General features: G+C 64.6%; 1 protein-coding gene across 4 annotated transcripts; it reads right to left on the bottom strand.

Annotated features, from left to right (window-relative positions):
• Positions 1–986: 986 nt before the first annotated feature.
• On the bottom strand, positions 987–23,951 carry CELSR3 (cadherin EGF LAG seven-pass G-type receptor 3). Of its 4 annotated transcripts, none has more exons than XM_036877548.2 (36): positions 19,943–23,951; positions 17,943–18,593; positions 17,563–17,788; positions 17,352–17,467; positions 16,959–17,047; positions 16,692–16,849; positions 16,063–16,226; positions 15,694–15,819; positions 15,438–15,607; positions 14,843–15,028; positions 14,187–14,303; positions 13,666–13,837; positions 13,377–13,518; positions 13,175–13,295; positions 12,835–13,018; positions 12,441–12,542; positions 12,209–12,223; positions 10,793–10,887; positions 10,493–10,702; positions 10,149–10,344; positions 9,768–9,923; positions 9,366–9,537; positions 8,672–8,839; positions 8,387–8,513; positions 8,094–8,300; positions 7,754–7,928; positions 7,512–7,624; positions 7,079–7,158; positions 6,499–6,622; positions 6,001–6,117; positions 5,757–5,905; positions 5,391–5,506; positions 5,010–5,168; positions 4,316–4,510; positions 3,156–4,035; positions 987–2,076 (listed from the first exon to the last, which is right to left on the bottom strand). In XM_036877548.2, the coding sequence occupies exons 1-36, from the start codon at positions 23,688–23,690 to the stop codon at positions 2,049–2,051; spliced, it is 9,954 nt and encodes a 3,317-aa protein (XP_036733443.2). In that variant the 5' UTR covers positions 23,691–23,951; the 3' UTR covers positions 987–2,048. The 4 variants fall into 4 exon arrangements, with proteins under 4 accessions (XP_036733443.2, XP_036733444.2, XP_036733445.2 ...); XM_036877549.2 differs by having other exon boundaries at positions 9,366–9,534; XM_036877550.2 differs by lacking the exon at positions 12,209–12,223.
• Positions 23,952–25,693: the final 1,742 nt, after the last annotated feature.

Below are 25,693 nucleotides of genomic sequence, written 5' to 3'. Positions count from 1 at the left end.
TTCCGGCTGGGCAGGGTTCCACCGGCCACGGGTTCCCCGGGGCAGGAGTCACGGGGAGCGGCCTCGGCCTGGGTGCCCGGTGGGGGAGGAGCCCCGCGGGGCTAGTGGAGGGGCGCCCGCACCCACCGCGGCTCCGACTCCCGGCCCGGCCCATCCCCGGGGCGGGGCGAGCCCGCGCGGTTAACCCCTTCCCGGCTGCCGGCCGCCCGCCCGCCCCGCCGCAGGCTCTCCCCGGACCGGGCGCCCCGGGGCAGGCGCCGCACCCCGCCCGAGGCGAGCGAGGCCGTGCCGGACGGCAGCGCCCGGGGACGCGCCACGCCGCCGCCGCGCTCCCGGCACCCGTGCTCACGCCCAGGCCCCCAGAAGTCAGGACGGCAGAGATGGGAACCTGGGCTAATGTCCTGTGCAACCGGCTAAAAATAGAATATTCTTTGGGGGGGTGGGAGGCAGCGCTCAGATTTCTCTAAAAAGCCAGCCTGCCCTGCTCCACCCGGAGACAGAAAGAGGCGATAACCATTTTCTATAGTTTATTCCCAAAACAGAGCGCGGCTTCACGGAACAATTTACAGACCGGGAAGGGGCCATGGGCTGGCGAGGGATCCCCTGAGGGGCACCTGCAGAACTAGGACGCAGCGAGGACGACCCCCTCCCCACGGGGGCCCCTCAGCCTTCAGGGCTGGGGCCATTCTGGTAAGGGGAGCGGGGGTCCTGGCCGGTGGGGTTTGGCACCAGTCAGCGAAGTGGAATTTCTAATGTCCGTGGAAACAGCCTTTCTGGAGTGCGCGTGGGGGCAGTGGGGGTGACCGGAGGCCCCCCTGCAGGCCTGCTGGGCCCGCCCTGACGGGCTCGGGGCTCACTGGCCCAGGAGGTCTGCAGGCAGAACACCCTCAGGACGGCAGGTCCAGGGTCCTCCAAGCCCCTCTCCCACTTTTAACACCTTTCACTTGTAAACAAAGGGAAAAAACCCAAACATTCTCAACTGTAAACAAAGTATAAAAGTTCAAAATTTTAAGTTGTAAACAAAGTTTAAAAATGTTTTCAATCTTGACCGTGTAAATAAAGTAACAAAATTTAAAAGTCCCCAGTTTGGGACATCAAAGTAATAAAAGTGAGAGTTCTGCGAATAGGGTTCTAACAGTCGCTTTCCCTTCAGAAGGGACCCAAAGGGTGGGCCTCGTCTCCTCCCGCAGCCCAGGCGCCCGGAGCCACGGGTTTCCTGTAAACACGGGGGACAGTGGCACCTACATTCTGCGTCATCTATTCCCTTGTTTCTCCTCTGCTCCCTCCCTCCACCCCTCAGAATAGGGGAGCAAATGGCACCACAGACAAGTTGCCCAGAGCAGAGGCCTCGGCGGCAAAGGACCCGGCCTGCCCCCTGCAGGAAGGTCTGAACAGAAGCCTGGGCCCCTCCGGCGGGAGGGAGGGAAGCCTCGCCCTGTGAACAGGGCGTCTGCTGCTCCACACACGCCGCACAGCATCCACCCGAGGTCATAAGGCAGCAAGTGGCAGGGACTCCACATAAACACACACATCCACCGGGAGGAGGGTCCGAGCGGAAGCCTCAGGAGGAGGTCGGAGGACCCGCTTCCAAGACCAGCCTCCAGGCCAAAGGTTTGGCCCCTGGGGCGGCCAAGGAAAGTCAAAGATCAACTTGGCTCTTTGAGCCCGGATGGTATTTAGATCGACCTGGGTGCGGGGGCATTTGGCCCTCCTGTTTGCATCCACCCTGGCAAGACCAGAGGGAAGAGCACACAGTTTGCAAGGGATGCCTTCCCTCTGTTCCCCCCTCCCAGTCCAGCCTCTGAACCCTGGGAGGCAGAAAAGTTGAAAAATAACTTAAGTGTATCTCTCTGGTTACAAAGGTATACAAAATGTATAAAAGTCCCCCTTCAGCCGCCCCCCAGCCCGGCGCCAGGGCCCAGGCCTGGTCACGTGCTCATAGCCAGCAGCCACGGGGGGCCCACTCCCGGAGCCCCTCCTGGCAGCCCGGATCCTGCACCGCCCTCAGCTTCTCCTCGGCCGTGCGCTGTCCCGCCGTAGTCTGCCCCTCAGGAGTGACCCTCGCTCCTGGGAACTCTGTGGATTTGAATGTGGAGGTCACGGGTGGGTGCTCAGAGGACTGGGCCAGGTGGGCCTGGGCCGCCTCGACCTCCCTCCCCATCACCTCTGCCTCAGCCCCAGGCCCCCGTGCCCATGCTGGGTCCGCAGAGCCCTCCTCCCGTCTGGACCCCCACGCTCATCAGCAAGGCTTCTTGGACCAGCCTGTGCCTTCTCTCTAAGCACCGAGCAAGCACCTGCCAGGTAGACGCGACTTAAGCACTTCATATGACATCGTCTCAAAAATCTCCACATCTCAGAGACTTTGTTACTAAAGACACGTCTTACAGACGAGCAGACAGAGGCCCAGAAAGTTCTGGTGTGACTGCAGGGCCAGAGGCCCGGCTCCATCGCCCAGGTCCCCAGGCAGACTCCAAGGCATGGCCACAGGAGGACCGGGTGGGCTGGCAGCGCCCCCCGCCCCCTCCCAGGGCCCCTGCGCCCTGCCTGCCTGCCTTGTGCTGGGCTCTGTTGGCCTCCTGCCCTACTCCCAGGGCCCTCTTGCGCCCACAGCCTGACCTGGCTCTTCCTCCTTGAAACCCTACTTTCTCTTTGGCCTCCAGAGCCTGGCAGCTCCTGGTTCCTCCGTGCACCCTCTCTGATTCCTGCTATCCAGCCGTTTCCCAGGGGCCTCTGCCACCCCCCAACCCCACAGATACCTTGCAGGCAAGGGGAACTTGGTATCACGAGTGGCCACCCTCAAAGTTAGACTGGCAAATAATGCACCCACATCCTGGCACTACTGCCGGGCCTCCTCATCCCAGGAGGCCTTGGCTCCTGCCCTGCACAGCTCAAGCCCCGTGGGAGGCACCCATCTCTCTTCGTTAGCTCAGTAGCTCAGGCGAGGGTCAGGGCTGACCCCAGTCGTACAGCCGGCAAGTCCCAGCTGATCAGGTCCCTGTTCCCTGCAGATTTCTGCCCCCAACCTGCGGCCCCCTGGTTGTGCTGAGCCCGGGGTAGCCAGTTCACGCTCCATCCTGTGACAGAATGCAAGGCGGGGCTCCCAGAAGTGGCCCGAAGGTCAGGAGGGTGTGGGCAGGGGGCTGAGCCCTGCTTACTCGGAGTCTGGCGACAGCTCTGAGATGCTGTGGGACGTGGCAGAGCGTGGCGTGGAAGGCCCAAGTGCAGAGGCTGTGGCAGAAGGTGTGGCAGTGGTGTGAGGGCCCGAGGGCGTGCTTGACGACTGCACAGAGGAGAGCGCCGAGGAGTTGAAGGAGGCGAGGATGGAGGAGAGAATGTCCAGCTGCTCTGTGGAGGGGCCATGGCCAGGGCCACTGGCTGGCTCCTCCCTGACTCTGAGCAACTGTGGGGGCGGCCCGAGGCCTTCTCGTGAGGGGTGCCGGCTAGGCACACGGTGAAGCTGCTCCCCTGAGTTCGATCTCCTGCAGAGAGTGTCTAGGGGCCGGGTTGGCAGAAGGGGGTCCCTTGAGAGTTGCCGCTGGGGAGGCAGAGGCGGAGGCTGTGGGTCAAGGTCCCGGGCACTGGGGGGCAGGGGCAGCGTGCTCAACCATTCACAGGGTGCCCCTAGGTCCAGCGCATCCCGGGACCTGAAGCGGCTAGCCGTGGTGCCAGGGTGGGCCCTGGGCGGCTGTCTCCGTGGTAGAGTGCTGCCCCGATCCCTGGGCTCCAGGCGGCCGGGCACGGTGTCCAGGCATTCCTGGGACCCCGGCCGACTCAGAGAACAAAGAATAGGGGCGGGGGCCTCCTCCAGCCGCTCGCGGCTCAACTGCCGCCGGAGGAGCAGGTCCAACTGTTCTCGGGAAGAGTAGCGGCTGGCTGGCTGCGAAAGGCTGCCCATGCCCCCTCCAGCGCAGATGCGACCATAGGAGGCAGCTGGCACAGCACGGTGGCCCAAGGTGGCTGCGCGGCACCAGGACAACTCGGGGGCACCTCGGGCCTGTGGTGCTAGGGGGTACTGCGGCCGGTTCTTTAGGATGCCTGCGGAGGGCACGGGAAGGAGACAGGAGCTCCCTGGGCCTAAGCATGCAGCAGTCCTGGGAGCCCTGGGATACGCCTAAGGGTGGGCAGAGGCAGCAGGACAGGGCTCAGAGTGGGGCCAGGAATCCCCCGGGTCAGGACAGGGTCCGTCCCCACAGGGCACGGCTGGGGCAAACCTTTCTGAGGCCAGAGGGCTGCCTGATCTGGGCAACACAGCCAGGGCCAAGGGGCGGAGCGGTGGCGCGGAGCCAGGATCACAGGCCAGCGTCAGGGAGCCTACCTTTCCTCTGGCGCTGGGCGCCCAGGGGGGCCTCGTCCCCACTGGTCAGGGTTCCTTCCAGTGGGCTGCTGGCTGCATCCTTGCTGGTGTCCAGTCCCAGGCGCCTCTCAGAGCCCCAGGTCTGCAGGGCACAGGGAGTGGCCTCACATCCCCCCAGGGCCGGCCAGTAGGGCAAGAGATCATTGCCGTCCACACCTGTGGAGCAGGGCAGGTAGCAGAGCCTCTTGGTTGGCCCCAGTCACTCAGAAGCCCTGCGACCCAGACTCAGTGACCCCCGACCCGCATGACTCCTGAACCCCTGGCTGTTCCAATGGGCAGAGCTAGGAATAGGAGGGTGGCTGTCAGAGGGCAACAAAACCGTCCATGGAGGGGTCACTGAGTGACAAGAGGTGGGCAGACGGGGAGCAGAGGAGCCTGAGGGCTGAGGGGTCAGGAAGACCAGGCTGGACCCTAACCCTCAGGGAAGACAGGGGGCTGGAAAGATGACACATCACCCTGTGACGTCCTCGACCTCAATCCTCTACTGCCTGGGCCGTCCCCGGGTCCTCGGCCGGCAGCAGACGGCTGGGGGGCTGGAAGGGCACGGGGCCCAGCTCCCCGAGAAACCATCTCCCGGAGGCCTCTGGGGACGGCAGGGTCCTGGGTCAGACCCAGTGGGTGTGGGGAGTCTCTCGGTCACCCACGGGGTCATCACCTTTGGGGTGGGCGAGGAGCCTCTCGCTCTGTGCAGCCCGGTGGAGCGGACGCTGGAAACGCCCCCGTGGCCGGCCACCGTCCTCGCTTTCTGAGGAGGGGATGGACAGACTTCTCTCCTCCTCCAAGGACAGGTCACTGTCAGAGTCGGACTCTGCGCCTGGAGTGGGAAAGAAGGAGGTGTGGCCGTGGCCTCAGGACACGAGGGCCTCAGGGGCGAGGAAGGAGCCCGCAGCTGAGGGTCTTGGGATCCTTAAAGCAGGGGGGCTGGGCAGTGGCCTGGGAGGGGTGTGCCCCACCGCAGCGGGCGGCCGCTCCCACCCGGGGCACAGGAAAGGGGAACCGGGGAGAGGCCTCCTCCCTCCCTGGCCCAGGCCCCAACCTCCGCCAGCATCTCGATGGAACATGGCCACGTCTAGGTCAGTGGGACCAGCATGAGCCTGGAGGCTGTGGTCTGTGTGGTCAGCAGCTGAGCCACGTCGAACCAGGACATTGTCCCTGAAAACACAGGAGCCCCCATCAGAGGGATGTGGGGGTGCTCCAAGGGCCAGGCAGCCATGCATGCAGGGCAGCAGCAGGTGGAATGGCCTGAAGGCTCTGGGCTGGGCGCAGAAGCTCTGCAGGCAGAGGGGACGGAAGAGGCACACATGGCCCAGATGGGGAAGCCAGGCCAGGACCGGTCAGGCCGTGCCCTCGGGAGTGAGTCTGGCCGGGGCTGTGCCCCCATCACCGAGGGCCCTGCCCTCACCTGAGGCGGCCGCGGCTCCGCGGACTGTCCTGGTCCTGGGCCCGGCCGGAGCGGGCACTGCTCACGGATGAGACCGTGGAGGCACCCAGCGTGATGCGGATGAGGCCGCTCTCCTCGAAGAGGGCTGTGTTGTTATGAGCCCCTGGCCCCTGCGCGGGTGGGGACAGAGTGTGAGCCGGCCGGGCGCCCGGGTCCTGGCCTCCCAGGCGCCCGCCCAGACTCCCTGGTCCTCGGAGCCCCTCACCGTCCCGGGTGTGGGCTGGGCTTCCTCGGGCATGGCCTTCCTGCCCAGACAGGCAGGTGTCCAGGCGGCCCGGGCATCTGCATTCAGGACACAGAACAGCAGCAGCACCACGAGGCCCTGTGGGTCAACAAAGGTCAGCGTGGGGCCAGCGAGAGATCAGAAGCAAGCTGGGGGTCAGAGCAGGGACGCCAGGGGCCAGTGAGGCCCAGTATGAGGTGCCATGGGTCACGAGAGGTGTCGCTGCTGGCCTGCGTGAGTCAGCGAGGAGCCCAAGCGATCCCGGGAAGGAGTCAGGGGGGCCGGTATGGCAGCGGGGGTCAGGGCAGGGCAGAGCAGACCAGCGGGCGGTCAGGGGCCTCGGGGCAGTGGAGGGCGGTCCAGGCTGGCCCGGCCTCATGCGTCCAGCAGGCGTTGGCTCTAGGCCCAGGGGCAGTGCCCTGAGCAGGGCTGGGCTCCCCTGCTGAGGCCCCACCGGGCAGAGGGAGGGTCCCCAGTCACCTGGAGCGCGCAGAGTGCAGCGTGGAGGTAGTGGAAGGCCAGGACACTGTGGTTGACTGCCAGGAGGCCGAAGAGCCAGGAGGCGCTGACCAGCAGGAGCAGCAGAAAGGAGCTGCGCAGGGCCCTGCTGCGGGACACGGAGGACACGGGGGGACAGGGCAGCGTCACGCCGGCGCACACAGGCGACACGGGGGGACACATGGGGACGTGGGGGGACAGGAGCTCGTGCAGGACCAGGGGGGACAGAGGGGAGATGGGAGGTCCCAGAATGAACAGGGAGAGTACAGGGAGCCACGAAGGCAGCAGGACAACACACAGGAAGCGGAGACATGAGAGAAAACACGGGAGAGGCAGGAGCACGTGGAGCAGGGCCACTGAGCCACCCAGGCCATGGGAGGCAGGGAGACCACGGGGCAGGAGCACGTGCGGGGGCCCAGAGAGGCACCACGGCTGGGGCAGCGTGACTGACACCCCGCCCAGCCTCAGGGGCCCCGTCTGCAGCGGAGATGCTGGGGACCCTAGCCCCACCCCCAGGGGCTGCCGCGTGGAGAACCCCCACACCCCAGGCCCACCAACTCACAGCACAGAGGTCTTCTTGGCCTCCCTCTGCCCCGCGGAGCAGGACGCGTGGGCAGCAAGGAGAAACATGGTCCCGTTCATCTGGACCCGCGGCCAGACAGGGGGAGCAGGGCCGGGAGGGAGGCAGGGAGCGTGAGAGACAAGGGGAGACGATGACCCACGGAAGAGGCAGGACCAGTGGCAGCGCACACGACACGACACAGGGTCGGAAACCAAGGGAACAGGCCCCGAATCCCGCCAGAGTCAGAGATGGGGCAGCAGAGGGCACGGGGGGCTGAGGCGGGGCAGGCCCCGGGGGTGGACTGCACACCTCCAGTCCCGCCAGCTGAGTGGGAGCGTAAATGGAAGCTTGCAGACAGCCAGATGGCACCTCGGCTGACTCCACCATGCCAGCTGCAGGGCCCTGCTCCCACCAGGGCACACGTGCCACTCACCATGACCACCAGAACGACAGGGCCTGCAAAGCTCCAGATGAGGGGTTCGTGGATCGAGATCCAGCAGAAGTCGGGGTTCCCATAGCCCTCCGGGTCCAGGCCGACAGCAAGGCCTGTGGGGGACAAGCGCCAGGAGCACCAGGTGTGCCCGAGAGCCACTGGCTCGCTCGGGTGGGGGCGGGGGGCAGGCCACGGACGGAGGTCAGGGTCAGGGGTAGGGATGGCCAGAAGCCGGCCCTCACCCAGCAGCACGGCAGGGACGCCCCAGCCCAGAGCGTGATAGAAGCGCATGGCACCGCGGTCCACGTTGCGCGGCTCAACCTGCATGCGGTAGAGGTGCAGCCCCTGCACGAGGAGCCAGGCGAAGGTGCCCAGGAGAAAGTAGTGCAGCAGGATGGCGATGGCTGTGCACAGCAGCTGCAGGCACGGTGGGCGTCACCCTGGCCGAAGCCCCACGCCACCCCGGGGTCCGGTCCCGACCGGCCACCAGAGCATCCCCAACCTCTGACCCTGAGCTCTCTGTGAGCCTCCCCGGGCCAGGTGGGGTCCCAGGACACAGGTCCCCTGGCCCTGGCCCTGCACCTGGTTGTGGGTCCTGTGGATCCCCAGCTGGAAGAGGAGCTCTGCCACCCCCAGGGCAGCTGCCACGTTGGCACGGATCCCGCGCATGTTGGACCTGAGGCCGCGCAGGCTCAGCAGAAGCGTCGCAGTCAGCAGCAGTGCGGCCACAGAAACCGCCATCGCCACGTGCGTGAACACAGCCAGCAGCTCCAGGTCCCCCTCCAGCCGCTGTGGGGGCAGCGATGGTTGCTGGAGTGCCTGCACCCCTGCCCTTCAACTCTCCCACTGCCCCAGGGCTCTGAGCACAGCCCCACCTCGCGGGGGGAGGCATCCATCAGGACCCCAAAGGTGCCCGTCCGGCTGCAGCGACACCGAGCGTGGGACCCGTTCCTGTGCACCAGCTCACAGTCCCGGGCCGTCCACATGCCGTGCTGGTCCGCCCTGCAGCCACAGGGCAGTCAGACCCTGTCCCCTCGGTACGTGGAGTTGGGAGTAGTGTTCCCCAAGGGCCTGGGTGTGTGGGGCAGCGGTGGGGGTCCCCAGGGCAGGGCTTCCCAGGGACTAAAAGGGCCAAGGGTCCCCAGAGTGGAGGTCCTCACGGGCCAGGCGGGTCCCACTGCACGCAGGTTGCCTTGCTCCGGTTCGCTGTCTGCAGCAGGCGGAACTCGAGGCCGATGGGGGGCTCCAGGACACCCCTCAGGAAGTTTTGTCCATGGAACACAGCCACGCTGACCACCGGGGAGTTCATAACAGGGTTCTGGGGAAGCCTGGGGAGACAGCCCACCAGGCTCGGGCGCCACCGGCCTCCCCGTGCTCTGCCTGCCTGTCTGAGTGCCACCTGCACGGCTGGCCCAGAGTCTGGGGTGCCCCAGAGTGGGTGCTGTTTCTGAGAACCCCTTGAGCCTTTGCTGGGCTGCTTCAAGACCAGGAGTCCATGGCCTCGCTGGGGTGTCACGGTTCTGCAGACCACTGCCCACACAAGGCTCTGTGACCCAAGCAGTGCCACTGTCCCCAGCTGCCCTCCTTGCCACCCCCATCCGACCCCCTCGGTTGGCCTGTCTGGCTCCTGTCCCTCTCCGTCCTGTGACTGCACCCGTGGCGCCCGGCCTGCTCCTCTGCACAGCCCCAGGGAACAGGATTCCCATGGAGCGCAGCACAGACCAGACCCCAGAGCTGTGCACGGGTGTGCTGCTCGTGGGCCTGCCCATCTGCCGCCAGAAAAGGGGGTGCTAGGCTGGGTCGGAGCTTGCGGAAGCTCAGGGGGAGGGGTCTGGGAGTGACCCCCCGTGGTACCTGGCGCCCCGGCGCTCGGCCTGGAACTGGGCAGGAAGCAGGCCCCCCAGGGCACGGTAAACCAGGAGGATGACGATGGAGACCCCAGGCTCGGGCTGGGGCTCTGGGGGGGTGGGCGGGGGGCCCACACTTGAGGTGGTGTTTTCCCTGCTGCTGCTTGTGGGCAGAACTGCTGGGAGAATGGGGAGGAGACACTGTCAGTGACCTCCGACCCCAGGTGCCCACGACCCAGCCCATCGGGTAAGGGAGTCCCTTCCCTGCAGGCCAGGGGTGTGGCCCGCCCGGGGCCTGGGACAGGTCACCTATGGTGAGGAAGCAGGCCTGGTGGGGCAGGCTGCAGGGTGGAGGGCTGGTGTGAGAGGGAAGCCAGACCTGGCCTGGGGGTCCCCCAAGGGCCCTCACCTTCAGGGGGGAATGGCCGCGGGGAGTGGGAAGTCAGCAGCACATGTGTGTGAGGGTCCCAGGCATCCTGGCCGCGGAAAAGGTTGCTATGGTAACGAGGGTAGCGCCGGGTACCTTGGGCCAGGCTGGGGTGCTCCATGCGGTCGATGCTGAGCACTGCCCAGGAGGAAGAAGGTAAGGTCCTTAAGGGTCTCCCCCCTTCTCTGAGGGCCCCATTCCCTCGGGCCCCCGTCCTGTACGCAAACCCCACAGCCCATGACCTCCTACAGTCAGTGCAGAGCCTGTCGCTGCAAAGTTTGGAGGATGGTGGTCCAGCCCCCGACACTCCGGACTCCAGGCCCTGCCCTTCCATAGCCCCACCGTGTCCCACCCGCCACATACTGATGTTGGGTGTCACCAGCCCCACAGGATTCAGGTACGTGAGCTCCATGTTCCTGGCGAGCGTGGCCGCGTACTCCTCTAGGTGCCGCACCAGGCCCGCGCTGCCCGGGGAGCTCCCGGGGGACCGCCGCCCCAGCGCTGCCCACAGGTCCCCGGTCTCTGGGGCGAGTAGTGCAGAGCCAGCCCACAGCAGGTTCTGGGAGGAGGCGGGATGGGAGTGGGCTCAGCCAGGTACGGGCGTGGGAGGGGGCAGGGCAGGCTGAGGGGGTTGGGAGGACACCGGGGGCGTGGGACTCAGGTCTGGGGGCCCAGGGCTGGGGTATGGGCACAGGGTGCAGCCCCACCTCGTTAAAATGGGCGTCCTGTGTGGCCGTCAGCCCGAAGCCCTGCTGGCGGCTCTCAAAGGCCAGCAGGTGGGCCAGCAGGCGAGCAGTGACTCGGACATCCTGACTGAAGTAGTGGTCAGTGTGGCCCGTCACCTCCCGCAGCCTCTGAGCCAGCTTCTTGGCCTCCACAGTGTCCAGGACTGTCTTGTTCAGCTTCAGGCCATCCAGCTGCCAGGACAAAATGGGGGTGTTGCTCTGTGCTCCCCACAGCCTGGGAGCCGGGCCAGGGCAGGCACGGGCAGGCCTGGGCAGTCTCACCAGCAGACTGAGCTCTCGAAAGGCAGGGGAGGTACAGTTGAAGAGGTCAGGCTCCAGCCAGCCCTGGTCCTCGTCACAGAGCCGCACAGCAGCACCTGGGGGCAGGCGACCCCTGGTCAGACCTGGGGCCTGAACGCCTTCCCTGAGGTGACCAGCACCCTCCCCTTTCAGTGGGGAGCCCCAGCCCCCACCCAGGCAGACCCCCGCTGCTCATCAGTCCATTGTTGAGGGGCCTGTGGACACCCTGAGCCTCCACCTACACTAAGGAGATCACAGAGGTGGGGCTGTATGCGTGTGCACACACACGCACACAGGGGCCAGGCACAGAGGCAGGGCCAAGCACAGAGGCAGGGCTATGCACACGCAGCCACACACACACACACACACACACACACACACACACACACACACACACACACACACACACACACACACACACACAGGCAGGGCCAAGCACAGAGGCAGGGCTATGCACACGCAGCCACACACACACACACACACACACACACACACACACACACACACACACACACACACACACACACACACACACACACACACACACACACACACAGGCAGGGCCAAGCACAGAGGCAGGGCTATGCACACGCAGCCACACACACACACACACACACACACACACACACACACACACACACACACACACACACACACACACGGGCCAGGCACAGAGGCATGGTCATAGATGCACACACACATGCTCAAATGTGCACACAAACAGGTACACACACACACACACACACACAGGGGCCAGGCACAGAGGCATGGTCATAGATGCACACACACATGCTCAAATGTGCACACAAACAGGTGTCAGATTAGGACAAACACAGAGACACACACACGCACGCACGCATGCACGCACGCACACTGACACAGACCAGGTCTTCCGGAGTATTTTATGACCAAGGGAAGTGGGGTGGGAGTTCTGTGAATGTCCACTGCCCAGAAGGGACCCTGCTGCCATCTCTCCCTTGTCTGTGTGCTGGTGTGGGGGCTGTGTGAGAACTGGCCGGGCCTTTAGAGAGCCTGCGGCCACAAAGAGGGGGCTGGACTCAAACTAGGAACGCCCTGCCCTGGGACAGACTCAGAGACGTGCACAGGCACAGACAAACACCCCCGCGAGCACGCAGCACAGACAACCCCTGCCCAGCCACCAGGGGACCTCAGGCAGCGGGCAGGACTGGGTAAGGTCCCCAGATCAGGTGGGGAGGGTCTTCTGTGAGCTCAGGCAGTGGGGAGAGACCTGCGGGGGTGCCAGGACCTGGGGAGGGGACTGCAAAGACCTCAGGCCTGGTGGGTGGCTCCAGGGACTTAGAGTGGTCGGGAGTAGTCTTTAGAGACCTCAGGCAGAGGGAGGGGGGCAGTGCACCTGCGCAAACATATACCCCTTACCTGCACCCCGCAGTCCTGCCAGGAGCCAAGAGAAATAGATGGAGGCTCAGCGGGGGTGTGGGGATGGACCCGGAGTCCCTAGGAGGCTGTAAGGGGCCCTCGTGGACCCCTCACCCACTCCCACCTCTTTGCAGGAACAAGACCACCCAACACAGGAAAACAGGCGGCTCCAACAGTTAGAGGACAGGCCCCCACTGACCCTAAGCAATGTCCCTGCCCCCCAGGGACTCACCCAGGGCCCCCCGAGGACAGGGCACTGAGGCCAGGACACCAAACTTGGTCTGGGGCCACCACACGCCAGATCTCAGGGACTTGGGGCAGGCGTCATAGAGCACTGGGGGAGAGAGGAGACGCTGAGCCGGGTGGCCAGGGCAGGGGCAGGGGCAGGCGGCGGCCACCCCCACTGCTCCTCACCACCCGTCCCCGCCCACCTCCCTTCACTCCTCCGTGGCCTCACAGAGGGGGCCTGTCAGGTCAAAGTAATGGGGCGGATGTGGGTGTGTCTGGGTATCAGTGGTGGCCTGCAGAAGCCTCCTCGAATCCCCACCCAAGGAGCCACACACGCCGACACTTGGGGGCAGCGTGCCGGAGCCCTCGGTGTGTGGAGCCGCATGGAGCCTGCTCACCCCGGCAGCCGCCAGCTGTCACCTCTGCGAAAGGACTGTCACAGCTGTTGCACTGGCGGCCGAGGGCTCCTGGACGACAGGGGCACTGCCCGCTGTGGGGCGCACAGGAACGCGAGGTGGAGCCCACAGGGTAGCAGTCACAGGGGAGGCACGAGTCACTGCCCCGCGGCCGGTAGTGGAACTCCTGTTTGAGAGTGGGTGAGGGGCCTGAGGTCAGGGGTCAGGGCTTGACCTCAAGTGAGAGCAAAGGAAGGGCCACTTGCCAAGGACAAGATATGATGGTTAGGTGACAGGATGGGGTAAGAGGCCAGGGCCTGAGTCAGGTGGGGGCCAGGCGCACCTTGCAGTGACACTGCCCGCTTGTCTTGTTGCAGTTGGGATCAAAGCCTTTGTGAGCATCGCAGCTGCAGGGGCCGCAGGTCGGGCTCCCCCACCAGCCTCGCGGGCACTGCTGGTCCGCCCTGGGGACAGTGGGGGAGAGGCGTCCGGGGTCTCCCAGCAGCCCTCCCGGCCCCACCAGGTTCCCTGGCCCTCGGCCCTACCTGTGCTCGCAGTGCTGCCCGAAGTGGCCCCCTGCACAGTCACAGGTGTAGCCGTGGGGGGCTCCTGGCAGGTGCCGGCAGGACCCCTGGTTCTGACAGGGGTTCAAGAGACAGACATCCACACAGCCTGGGCCATAGTAACCTGTGGGTTGAGCCGGGCAGCTCAGGACGCTGGCCAGAGAAGCAGGCACCTGTCCTTGCTGGTCCCCACCTCCTCCAGGCTCTCCAGGACCCCCGTCTTCAACAGGAGCCCCTGTCCAGACCACCCTGCCACCCCACCAGATCCCACCTGGCCAGCAGGTGCAGGTAAACGTCTGCCAGAGATCTCGGCAGTCAGCGTGGGGTGGGCAGGGTCCAGAAGCACAGGCACTGGCCACGACACAGCCTGGTTCCACGTTCACTCGGTGGCTGGGGGGAAGCAGGGCCGGTGACCCTGAAGGCGTGGAGCCAAGCCAGACCCCCTATGGACACAGCCAGCAAGGGGTGAGACCCACGGGGAAGTGCCTCAGCCCCCGCGGAGCCAGCCGCTGGTCTGATGGCCTGAGCCTCCCTCAGACCGCACCCCCACCTCCCGGATTCAGTTCCCCAAGCGGACTCTTAGTTGTGCGGTCTTGACATAAACCTCTAATGATACTTGATCATCTTACTAGGCTCTGACCTCCAGCAGCCCCAAAAAGCTTCACTTGTCTCTGATGGCTCTGGGTCACCCACCCAGGGCACCTCCCATGTATGTGTGGCTTTCCCCAAAGTCACCCCGTCTCTGTCCACTCACCCTGACACCCCACATCATGCTCCCATGCTGACCCCCACCTGGATACAGCCGACCAGACCCTGCGGAGCTGCCTCTTCGCTGCTGGGGGGCAGGCCCCCCACGTGGAGCCGTTGTACCTTCAGGCCCTGCAGCTCACTCCCCACCGCCACGGTGTCCTGAGGGGGGGAACCGTGACCACCGGGGCTGTGGGGGAGCCCGACGGACCCCGGCCCTATCCCAGAGTCAGCCTTGGCCTAGCCCTGCATGACCAGGGACAAGGGCTGGGAAAGCCGCTCCTGGGGAGGGGGCGCCTGGCAGGGCACGGGGGCGTGGGGCACGGGGGGCGCACGACACGGAGGCTCAGTCAGGAGCTGGGCTCACACGGGCCCCTCTCTCCTGGACCCACGACTTTGAGCTGGAGGGATCAGGGCCAAGACCAGAAGGGGTTTCCAGAGTTGCGCAAAGTGCTGGCCGCAGAGGTACCCCGAGAGCAGGCTGGAAATCTGCGTACCCTCCCTGACGTGGGGAGGGCCTGGTGGTGGGCCAGCCCCGCCGGCAGGGTGGGCTCAGAGCAAGAATCCAAGGATGGGCCTGGGAGAAAGACACCAGACCACGTGCAGCAGAAGGCGATGAAAGGGACTAGGCTGGAACTGGGGTCAAAGGGGGGTCTGGCTGGAAGACTGAGCATGTCCCACCCCAGGGGCAGAGGTCAGACCTGGAAGAGGCTATAGTCCAGTGAGGCCATGAGGACATGGTGGCCCCGCCGGCCACCTGGCTCCTCCTGTAACTCCAGCTGCAGATTGTGCCACCGGCCATCACTGACAGCCGCCTGGTCCAGGAGGAGGTGGGCAGCACGGCCTGAGCCCCTGGTCACTGTCACGGCCAGCAGCCCCTGCTCCAGCTGCAGGTAGACAGGCAGAGTCCTGGGTCAGGGCCCTGAGCTGGGCTGGGGCTGGGAGTTCAGGAGGGCAGGCAGGGGATTCAGAGGTCAGATCAGTGAGGGACAAGCTATGTCTAGCACGTAGGGGCTGTGCTCAGGGACATGATGTTACTGAGAAGGTAAGGTGGCAGGGGTCAGGACTGGGGTGACAGACTGGTGCAGCCACAAGAGAGCTCTGCTGCTGTCCTGTTCCTGCAGAAGATGTCGTGGTGAGGAAGAGGGTCAAGGTCCAGGGTCCAGAGCAAGGTCAAGTATGGTCAGAACACCTGGCAGAGAAGTGTTCCGGGGACCAGGTCTGAACTACATACATTGCTGGTGGCATCAGAGATTGTGAGCTGAGGGTCTAGGGAAGTTCCATGGGCACACACACCTGACAGAGGATTGAGCTGTGTGACCCAGCCTGTACTTGAATCAGGACCCCCTGTGCTGCCCGCGTCCGAAATGCCAGTCCCAGGTACCATGGCACAGACACAGCCATGTCATTTCCAAAGTCCCAGATCAGCGTGCCGTTGCCACGGAAATGGTGGGGATGGGCCATGGCTGAGGGTGTAAAAGGAGCAGGGTCACAGCCCCATCTCAGGAGCAGGCCTCCCGCAGGCCCCTCCTGGCCCTTGCTGCCCACTCACTGAGCCGGCAGTCTTGGCCACCAAAGCCCAAGGGGCAGTCACAGCTGAAGCCCCCCCAGCGCTCCGAGCAGAAGCCGCTGTTCTTGCAGGGGCCTGAGTCACAGAAGTGCAGCTTGGCCTGGCAGCCTGGGAGAGGAAGGCACACAGAAGGGGCATGAACACCAGAGTGGGCAGGACACAAGAGTCCAGAAGGGCCAGTAGTGGCCCTGGTCTCAGCCCTATGTTCTCTGGAGGTGGGGTTGGTAGGAGGCAGACCCTAAAGGCTAGGCTATGGCATGGTGCTTGCCAGCAAAGGAAACGGGTGAGATTAGATTTAGGGTCACTCTGTGTAGCCTGCCACCCCCTCCCTGTGATGGGTACAAGGCCTACCTGCCGTGGTGCCGTTGTTTGCAACGAAGGTCGCCATGTCCACTCGGCGGCCATCAATGTACAGGTCCCGCATGCAGCCGACAAAGTCCTTGTGGGACACGGGGAAGTTCTCGGGGAGGTTGGGGACACCCCCCAGAAGCAGGGGGCCCGTCAGGTCCAGGGACCTGGGGGTCAGGGGTCTGGGTCATTGGTGTGACTGGGGCCAGTATAGGGACTTGAGGGTAAGGTGACTGAGTGGGGGAGGTAAGGCCAAGCTATGGACGGAGCTGGGGCCTTACTTCAGCAGTAGGGGTGCAAAGGAGAGCTCACAATGGTCGGGAAAGAAGCTAGGCTTGAGAGCTGGTATGAAAGAGGGAGAGGGGATGGAGAGGTGAAGATTCTGGGGGGTCAAGCGGGTAAGTGGGGCACTGGAAAGGATGAGAGAGTGGAGACCTTGGGGGTCTGGCTACCCAGTGCCTGTGTGTGGGGACAGGGAGTCAGGGGCAGAATACAGGGATGGGGCTCGGGCAAGGTGGGGTTTCGGGGTCCTGGTGGGGAGGAGAAATCCGGCGGCTGGAGTGAGGAGCAGGGTATGTGAAGGGATGGGCTATGGCAGGCAGGGGGCACAGGATCGGGGCGGGGGGCCTCACTTCTTGGAGCTTGTTTGCATGCCAGCAGCTGCGCATGAGTAGTTGCCAATCTCAGCACCAAACTGCAGAGCCACGGCCACGTCGCAGTCATCCACGCTCAGCACAGCCACCTTGTCCTTGGAAGGGCCCTGAGCACCCCCCAGAGCATCTGTCCGGGGCTAGAGACCCAGGCACACCACTGAACAGGGCCCCCAGGGTGACCCCGGGGCAAGGGCTGGAACCTGGCGCCCAGCTCTCCCGTATTACCAGGCCAAGGGTGGTGCCCACCTTGTTGTAGTATCGCAGGTGCGCTGTGTGCCACTGCCCATCACTCAGACCCCCTGGAACTGTGGGGCTGACCACGGTGTTGAACTCACCTGCGAAGGGATGGAGCTGTTAATTTGCCGCCCCTGCCCCCAGCCAGCTAGGCACAGCCACTCCCAGGGTGACCGCGGGTGATCAGATCACCGCCCCCCACCGGTGACCCGCAGGCGGACCGGAGAGCTCCTACAGGCAGCAGCACACACCTCGCGGGGAGGTGCGCTTTCCCACAGGGATTGGCCCCGGCACAGCGGTGTGCTCAGGCGTGCAGCGAGCCAGACCTGCGGGGGCTGGGGGCTTGCGCCCGCGTGTCACGCACACGTGCACCCGAGGCCCACACGCATGCGCGGCGGCACCCACCCGTGGAGTATGTGAGCCGCACTTGCCCGGCCACGAGCTCCAGGGCCAGGAAGTCGTGCTTTTCGTTCAGGCGCCCGTTGTAGAAGAGCAGCCCCTTCGGCTGCACGGTTGCGAACCTGCGTGGAGGGCGGGCGCATCACGAGCTGGACCCCTCCTCGCACCCACCCACCATCCCTGCGACGGGGCGCCCGCTGGGGCCGGCGGCACCTACGAGAGGGACAGCGTGAGGTGGAAGCGCTGCCGCAGGCCGCGGAACATGACGAACGAGCTGGGAGGAAAGGAGCGCGCCGCCACCTCGCAACGCGGGCCCTCGAAGGCGCCATCCTCCGGGCACAGGCAGCGGAAGCCCCCCGTCGGCCCGTCGGCGCAGGTGCCCCCGTTGCGGCAGACGCCGGGCACGCAACGTCCGGCCTCCGTGTCCAGCTCGCAGTCCTCTCCTGGGAGCCAAGTCGCTGTCAGAGGCGCTCACCGCCCAGCCCTGAGGCCATCCCAGGCCGCCCGGGCCCCCGCGCGGCCCCGCCCCTCCACAGGCCCCGCCCCCAGCGAGCCCCGCCCCCGCCCTTGCTCGCCTCCCGGGACGCGCCCGCGCACCTGTGAAGCGCGGGCCGCACGCGCAGGTGTAGCCGCCCTCGCGCCGCGCGCACGCGCCGCCGTTGCGGCAGGGGTTGGAGTAGCAGAAGTCGAGCTCGGTCTCGCAGAAGTCCCCGGTGAAGCCGGGCGGGCAGCGGCAGCGCAGCCCGGCGATGGGCTGGATGGGCCGGAACAGCGTGGAGGCCGAGGCCAGGAAGGGCGCCGACGAGTCGAAGCGCAGTACCGACACGCACTTCATGTAGTTCTCGCAGGGCTCGCGCAGGCACACGTTGTCGTCGAAGGGCAGCACGTCCAGCAGTGCGCGCGCGGCTAGCGCGGCGCGGCGCACGTACAGCTGCTCCTGCAGCTCCTCCGAGCTGAACCAGGGGCCCGCGGCGCCCCCGCCCGCCCCGCGCGGCGCCAGCGCCGAGAAGCTCACGTTAAGCACGGCGCCCCCCACGTCCGTGTCGTTCTGGATGTTGAAGATGAAGACGTCTTCGGAGGGGGTGGCAAGCACGGCGGCCACGCCTTCCAGGAAGTGGCCCAGCAGCGGCGACAGGAAGCGCTCCTGCCACATGTTCTCCAGGCGCACCGTCAGGCTGTTGGCCAGCAGCTCCTCCGTGATGATGACCACGCGCAGCACACACTGCGCCGTCACGCTGTGCAGCCCATCTGCAGGCGGGGGCGAGGCAGTGCTCAGTCCAGGGTCGGCAGCTGCCCCTCCCTGGGACTCAGGAGGGCTGGGCCGATGACAGCCCAGTCCTGCAGCCCCTCTGAGTCAGCAGGCTGACCCTGCCAGGACACAAGAGGGTCTGGGGCTTGTGACCACCAGGCTCCCCCGCATCAAGGAGTCAACACGTTGCTGCTCTCTTTCCCCCTCCAACATCAGGAGGGGCCTGAGCCAGGGATCAAGAGCCGTACGCCCAATAGTGCCCATGGGTCAGCAAGTCATTCCTCCAGGAAGTCCGCAAGAAGGTCCCTAAAGTGATCAGTAACTCATCCTTCCCCAGGTTATTCTGGTCAGCAGGCCACCCCCACTTAGGACACAAAGATGAGCCAGGGCCACGGAAAACGCATTCCCCCTCCATCCCCCACTGTTGTAGTGAGCCGTTTCCTCAAAGAAACGGACAGGGTTCTAGGTCAGCCACTACCCATCCCCTATCTCTGGAGAGCAAACTGCTTTCCCACGGCACCAGAAGGGGCCCTGTACCTGTGACCACTCAACTCCACCCCCAGAGCCCTGGGTCAGTACCCCGACCCATCACCTACTACACAGCTGGCGGTCAATAAAGATTGGCTGTTGAGTGAATTGGGGGATAAATGAAGGCTGTGTCTCCTTTGGCAGTGCCAGGAGTCAATGCTCCAGAATTGGGGAATGAACACCGGGAAGGCGTATCTCCCAAACTCTGCAGCCTGTGCTACGCAGAATTGCAAGGGCCTCTCCCACTAGGGAGGGCGTTGTGAAAGCCTAGGGCTGTGGGAAGTGGGGAAGAGACCAGTGGACCTCTAGACACTTTCCCAAAGGCAAGGCCCTTGGTCAGTCGCTTGGAGAGCAGCCAGGCCAATGTGGGCCCACTCTCTGAAGACACTGAACTACTGGCCTCCCTCTCCTGAACAGGTGGGGAGAGGGGCAGGCTGGACCCAGAGTAACCCACCATCTGAGCAGGGGTGGTGTGCACTGACTGGCCTGTGCTGGCTTTCCCCATGATCTCTGGACCAATGACCCAGGACCTCCAGCCTTTTGCAGGGAGGAGGGCTGTCCCTAAGGTAGCAGACAGTTCATATGGTCTGCATAGCTCTTCTAGATGCTCTAGAATCTCTGGGCTCCTGTGGAGACACTCAAGAACCTAAGCAGAAACCATCTGACCCTAACCTGTGAGGGCTACAACAGGTCCTGTCAGAGGCAGGGACCCAGCACTTAGGGGATTTTTGCAAGGCTGGGAAATCCATTTTTGGTTTGAAGTGCCCTGTGGAGTCCCTGAGGCCCTGACAGGTTGAAGTGTTGCCTGCCCAGCCCTCACCTGTGACAGTCACCAACATGGAGGCCACCAGTGGGCGGTTGTTGTCGAGCTTGCGGCTGAGACGAAGCTCCCCACTGGTCTGGTTGAGCACCAGCAGCTGTAGCTCGTTGCCCCGCTCAAAGGAGTAGAAGAGGTTGTCGGAGACGTCAGGGTCGTAAGCTGGGATGCGTCCGATAATGCCCGAGGGGAAGGTGTCTGAGCGGTTGGACACATAGTTATTGAAGAGGATCTGGAAGTTGCTGAGCACAGGGCTGTTGTCATTCTGGTCGACCAGGCGGATATGCACGCTAGCCCGACTGACCAGAGGGGTGGACGTGGCCTGCACCACTATCACGTACTCCTGGCGAGCCTCATAGTCCAGGTCAGTGAGTGCTGTCAACTCGCCAGAGAAGATATCCATTTGAAACAGCTCGGGGATGTTCCCCTCCACTATCTGGTACATGACCTGGGCATTGGGGCCCTCATCAGGGTCCATGGCAGTGATCTGAGCTACCACCGAGCCCACAATGCTGTTCTCCTTCACACGCACCTCGAACTCCTCAGCCGGAAAGACAGGTGCATTGTCATTCACATCCTGTACTGTCACCTGGATGCTGACTGGCGTCTTCAGGGGGGGTACACCGCGGTCCACTGCAAAGGCAGTCAGTTCATACACGGGCACTGCCTCCCGGTCCAGCCTCCTCACTGTGCGGACAATGCCAGAGGTGGGCTCAATGGTGAAATCTCCATCCCCATCTTCCCCATTCTGGAAAGTGTACTGGACCCGGCCATTGGCATGAGCATCCTGGTCAGTGGCTGAGATCTGCAGGACGCTGGTGAAAGGTGGTGCATCCTCAGAGACCAGCCCCGTGTAGTGGGAGGCCACAAACTGTGGAGCGTTATCATTCACATCATTGACCATCACCTCCACATAAGTGGTGTCTGCCTTCTGTGGGATGCCATTGTCTCGAGCTGTAATAGCCAGCGTGTAAGTCACCTGGTCCTCATAGTCCAGGGGGGCCTGCAGTGTAATGGCCCCTGAGTCCGCATCGATGCGGAACTGGGGCAGGTTGTCCTCCAGAAGATAGGTGATACGAGCATTCTCACCCACATCATCATCAGAGGCACTGATGACCACCACAGTGCTACCCACTGGCCGGTTCTCATTCACACTCACTGAGTAGTGGGCACTCTGAAAGACAGGCCTATGAGTGTTGGCATCTGTGATATTGATGTGCACATAGCAGTGATCATGAAGGGCACGGTCAGATGCAGTTAGCACCAGCTTGAAGTAGCGTTCTTGCTTGTAGTCCAGCGGCAGAGCCAGTGTCACCAGACCTACACCCCCCTGGGTGCTGATGGCAAAGCGATTTCGGGTGTTGCCCCCTGTGATCTGGTAGCTAATGGCACTGTTGGCATCACGGTCTACAGCGGTAACGCTGACCACAGTGGTACCCACAGCCGCATCCTCGTTCAGCCGTAGGTGGTACTCCTTCATTGTGAACTCGGGCCGATTGTCATTAACATCCAGCACAGTCACTGTGACACTGGCTGAGGCGGAGAGAGAGGGTGTGCCGTGGTCTCGGGCCTCCACCCCAAAGAAGTAATGCTCCACAGACTCACGGTCCAAGGAACCACTCACAGAGACCCAGCCGGTGGCACTGTTTATCACAAAAGGCATATCGGGTGCCACACCAGTTAGGGAGTACTCCAACCTGGCATTCTCTCCGTGGTCTGCGTCCACTGCCTGAATGTGGATGACCGAGTGGCCCAGAGGCGCATTTTCCAGGACAGAGACCTGAAAGGGTGTGCTGACAAAGATAGGAGCGTGGTCATTGATGTCCACCACCTGGATGCTGGCCAGGCCTGTGTTGTTGGACAGCGGCGGCCGGCCGGCATCCTGTGCCCGGATGCGCAACGCATGCTCTCTCTCTGCCTCGAAGTCCAGAGGCACCACCACCTGGATCTCGCCCGTGAGGCTGTCGATGGCAAAGTGGCCGCGGCTGTTGCCACTGATGATGTTGTAATGCACCAGCCCGTTGGCGTCCCTGTCCCGGTCGGTGGCCGTGACGCGCAGCACCACCGTGTGAGGCCGCACATCCTCATGCACCTGGGCCACGTAGCGCTTCTCACTGAACTGGGGCGCGTTGTCGTTCTCGTCGAGCACGGTTATGTGTACCCGAACGGTGGCAGAGCGCGGCCCAGGCTCTTGGCCCTGGTCGCTGGCCTCCACCACTAGCTCGTAGCTTTCCATGTGCTCGCGGTCCACCCGGCCGCTGGTGCTGATGAGGCCGGAGCGCGGATCAATCTCGAAGGCGGCGGCGGCAGCGGCACGTGCGGCGGGCGGCCCCACAAAGCGGTAGCGCAGGTTGGCGTTGGCGGGCGCGTCGCCGTCCGTGGCGCGCAGCTGTAGAATCGGGTAGCCCTCCTCCACGTTCTCGCGAAGCGTCTCCCGGTATTGCGCCTGCTCAAACACGGGCGCGTGGTCATTGCGATCAGCCACTGTGACGGCCACCATGGTGGTGGCCGAGAGGCGCGGCGAGCCGTGGTCCTGCGCCGTGACGCGCAGGTAGTGGCGCTCCATGCTCTCGCGGTCCAGAGCGGCCTCCGTGCGAATCAGGCCGCTCAGAGGGTCGATGCTGAACAGCTCCAGCGAGCGGCTGTTCATGAGCGCAGCCAGCGAGTACACCAGGCGCCCGGCCTCGCCCGCGTCCGGGTCCTGCGCCACCACGCGCAGCACCGCGGTGCCCGCCGCCTCGTTCTCGGGCACTAGCGCCTGGTAGTTGTACTGCGGAAACTGCGGGTGACGGTTGGCGGCGCGGCGGGGGCGGGCCCGGTTCGCTGCAGGGGGTGTTCTCCTGGCTGTGGATTGAACCGGGCCCCCTGGGGGACGCGGCACCGGGCGCCGCGGAAGGAAGCGCCGGCGGAAGGGACCGCGGGAGCGCATGCGCCCCGGCGGCGGCTCGGGAGCTGTCCGAGACTCGTGCAGTGCTGAACCAGAGGAGGGAGCTGTCCTCTCAGGGCGCGGTGCTGAATCCAGCCTGGGGCCAGATCCCTCAGCCCCGGGACGACAGCCGGGCCGAGGGACTGTCCTCTCCGCTCGGGATGTCGCTGTTCTCTCTTCCTGGCCCCTGCGCCCCGGGGCCCACAACTCCCTGAAACAGCGCGTGGTTCCCACTTTTTTGGAGGCACCTCTTTCAGCATCCCTCTGGGAGGACACCGACTTGGAATCACGGGGCCGAACCAGAAGGTCTGAAGGGAAGGGCGAGCTCTTCTTCAGGCCCGGGGCCCCTGGGGACAGAGCCTCTGGACACAGACCATCTCTTCGCAAAGGTCCCGTCGGCCCGCAAGAGGAGACCTCTGGGCGCCAGCACAACAGAGACCCTGGTTCCCGTCCTGTCTCTCTCCCGCGGCTGCCTGGTGCCTGGGCCCCGTATTTCGTCCCCACTCTCGCGTCCGTCTGCTCAGGAGGCCCTCGACCACTCTCGGCGCTTTGCCTTGACCCTCGGAGCCCCACGACAACAGGCTCCCTGACTCCCAGGCCAGGCTCTCCACCCTCCTGAACCCCGGGCTGCTCGGGACAAAGAGCTAAGGCTCCGCCGCTGATCCGCGCCCCTGGCCCCGTGGTGGCAGCTAGCCCGCGGTCCCAGCCGTGGCCCCTGCCGCCCCCCAGCTCCTCCCGGCTGAGAGGGAACAAAGACAGGAGCAGGAGCAGGAGCAGCGGGGTCGTCAGCCCCCTGAGGCCCCTCCGCTGCGGCCACTTCTCCATCACCCCCCGCCTCCGCGCACAGCCTCCACCGCCCCCCGCCCGGGTCCGGGCCTTAGGCCCGCCCCGCCGCTCGGGCCCCCTCCCGGGCCCCCGCCGCCGCCCCGGCTCCCCGCCCCTCGGCCTGTCGCTCCGCACCGCCTCCGCCCTCTGGGCACCATCTACTCCGCTGCCGGTGGCCCTTTGGCGTGCGGCCGCGGCTTTTGCTGCCCCCACCGCAGCATGCCCGACGCTGCCGCCGCCTCCCGCCGCTCCAACATGGCTCCCGGCCGCAGCGATGGTTCGTTCCGCCTCCGCCTCGAATCTCCGAATCCGGTGGTACAGCCCATTGCGCATGGCAACTTTGACCGCCAAAGCCGTCTTCGCCATATTTATTGAGGGCAAGGCACGAGCACTGCCTACGGTACTGAATTGGGTGCCGGGGTTCCCCGCCCCTGGACCCCACCCCCTCCTCGCTAACCGCCGTGGCCCTCCCCCCGCCTCCCTATTTATAGGGCGGAGCCCAGTCCCACACCCGTCTTGCTTCTGAGCACTAGTGCCGAACTCTGTCCCGGAGTTTGGTCTGAAAATTTGGTGCCCGTGCCGTGCACGGGTCGCGCGCGGGGACACCGTGTGGAATCCTGGGGGTGGAGGGGACGGTGAGTGCACGGGGCTGTGTACCCCGGCGGCAAGGGCAATACCTTTAAACCGTCTGACCAGGGAGTTCAACTCATGAAGCATGTGTGACCATCTGCTTGCTGGGTCGGCCTATGGAGTAGGGAATGGGGGCAGCCGCCCGCAGCTGGGCAAAGGCCGAGCTCCCCCCCGCCCGTGCCGGCAGCCAGTAGACCCCGGGTGGGGCTCCTCTCCAGGAGCCCCGTGGGGCCCGGCCTCGCGACCCTCGCCGGTCGCAGGGACCCACAGAAATTCAGGCGGGACGCAGTGACGGCGCAGGGGCCTGGCCGGGAGCCACAACGGGCGATCCACCCCGGGTGGCCCATGACATCACCACTAGCCAATCAGACGGCGCATCCATCGGCCCCTCCCCCCACTGACGTTCTCGCTTCCGGGAGGCGGGGTCCCCAGTTCCCTGTCACTAGCGACCCACAGGCTGCGGAGAGCCTTCCCATCTGGGCGAGGACCCCATAAGGAGGCGCTTCGTGGGTGGGGGGTGGAGCATCTGTGGACGCGCGAGATGCGGGCCAGGTCGATGTAGGGCGGGTTACAGGGTGTGGATCGCCCTCCCCCAACACCCCACCGCGCCCCCAGGTCCACGGTATAGCGAGCGGAGGGCACAAAAGTTTGCATCTATTAAGGAGGGCTGCTGGGGTCCCAAAGGAGGCGTCTGAGCCAAGTTAGTGATCCAGGAAGTCTTCCCACCGGAGAAATTGTTGAGCAGGGCCTTGAATAACCAAGGAGTCGGCAGCTGCAAGGGAAGGGCCATCCTGTCTTGGGGGCTGCATGGGCAAATGTGTAGGGGCAGGAAGAGACCACGCCATGGAAAACCAAGCTGTGCCCTCCCCACTAGGGCTAGCACCGGCCTCAGCTGATGCTCCTTGTGGAGACCTAGACCTCTCCTTAACACCCCTGTCCAGAGGTGTTCACAGGTGTGTCCCCCTGTGAACCCAAAAAACAAATATTGAGAGCGTTCCTCCCTCGAAGTCCAGCCTTGCGCCTACCTGCTAGGAACATAGCGAGATCCCTCTTCCCTGGCCTCTTCTCATTAGCAACAAGCTAGAGAGCTCACAGACCTGGATCTGAGGCTGCCCTGGGGCGGATGGAGAGGAGGTCTGCAGACCGGAGGGCAACGGCTTGATGGAAACTGCCTTCTGGGACATCTGGGCCTCTCTCCTACCCCGTGTTTACCCCTCCTTCCTCCCAACCGGCGGCAGTTTGCTCCAGTCAGGAGCAGACCTGAAGACCTGGTCACCATGTCCAGCTCGGCTACCCAACGGCTCTTTGCTCTCACTGAGCGCTCTGGCCCACCGTCCACATCCTCAGCTCTTCACATTCACCGTCAGCCTTAT

This window comes from Manis pentadactyla, chromosome 1 (assembly GCF_030020395.1).
Source record: "Manis pentadactyla isolate mManPen7 chromosome 1, mManPen7.hap1, whole genome shotgun sequence".
In the NCBI taxonomy this organism is placed as follows: domain Eukaryota; kingdom Metazoa; phylum Chordata; class Mammalia; order Pholidota; family Manidae; genus Manis; species Manis pentadactyla.
Note: the sequence above shows the minus strand (reverse complement) of the source record. Positions and strands in the feature narration are given on the sequence as shown.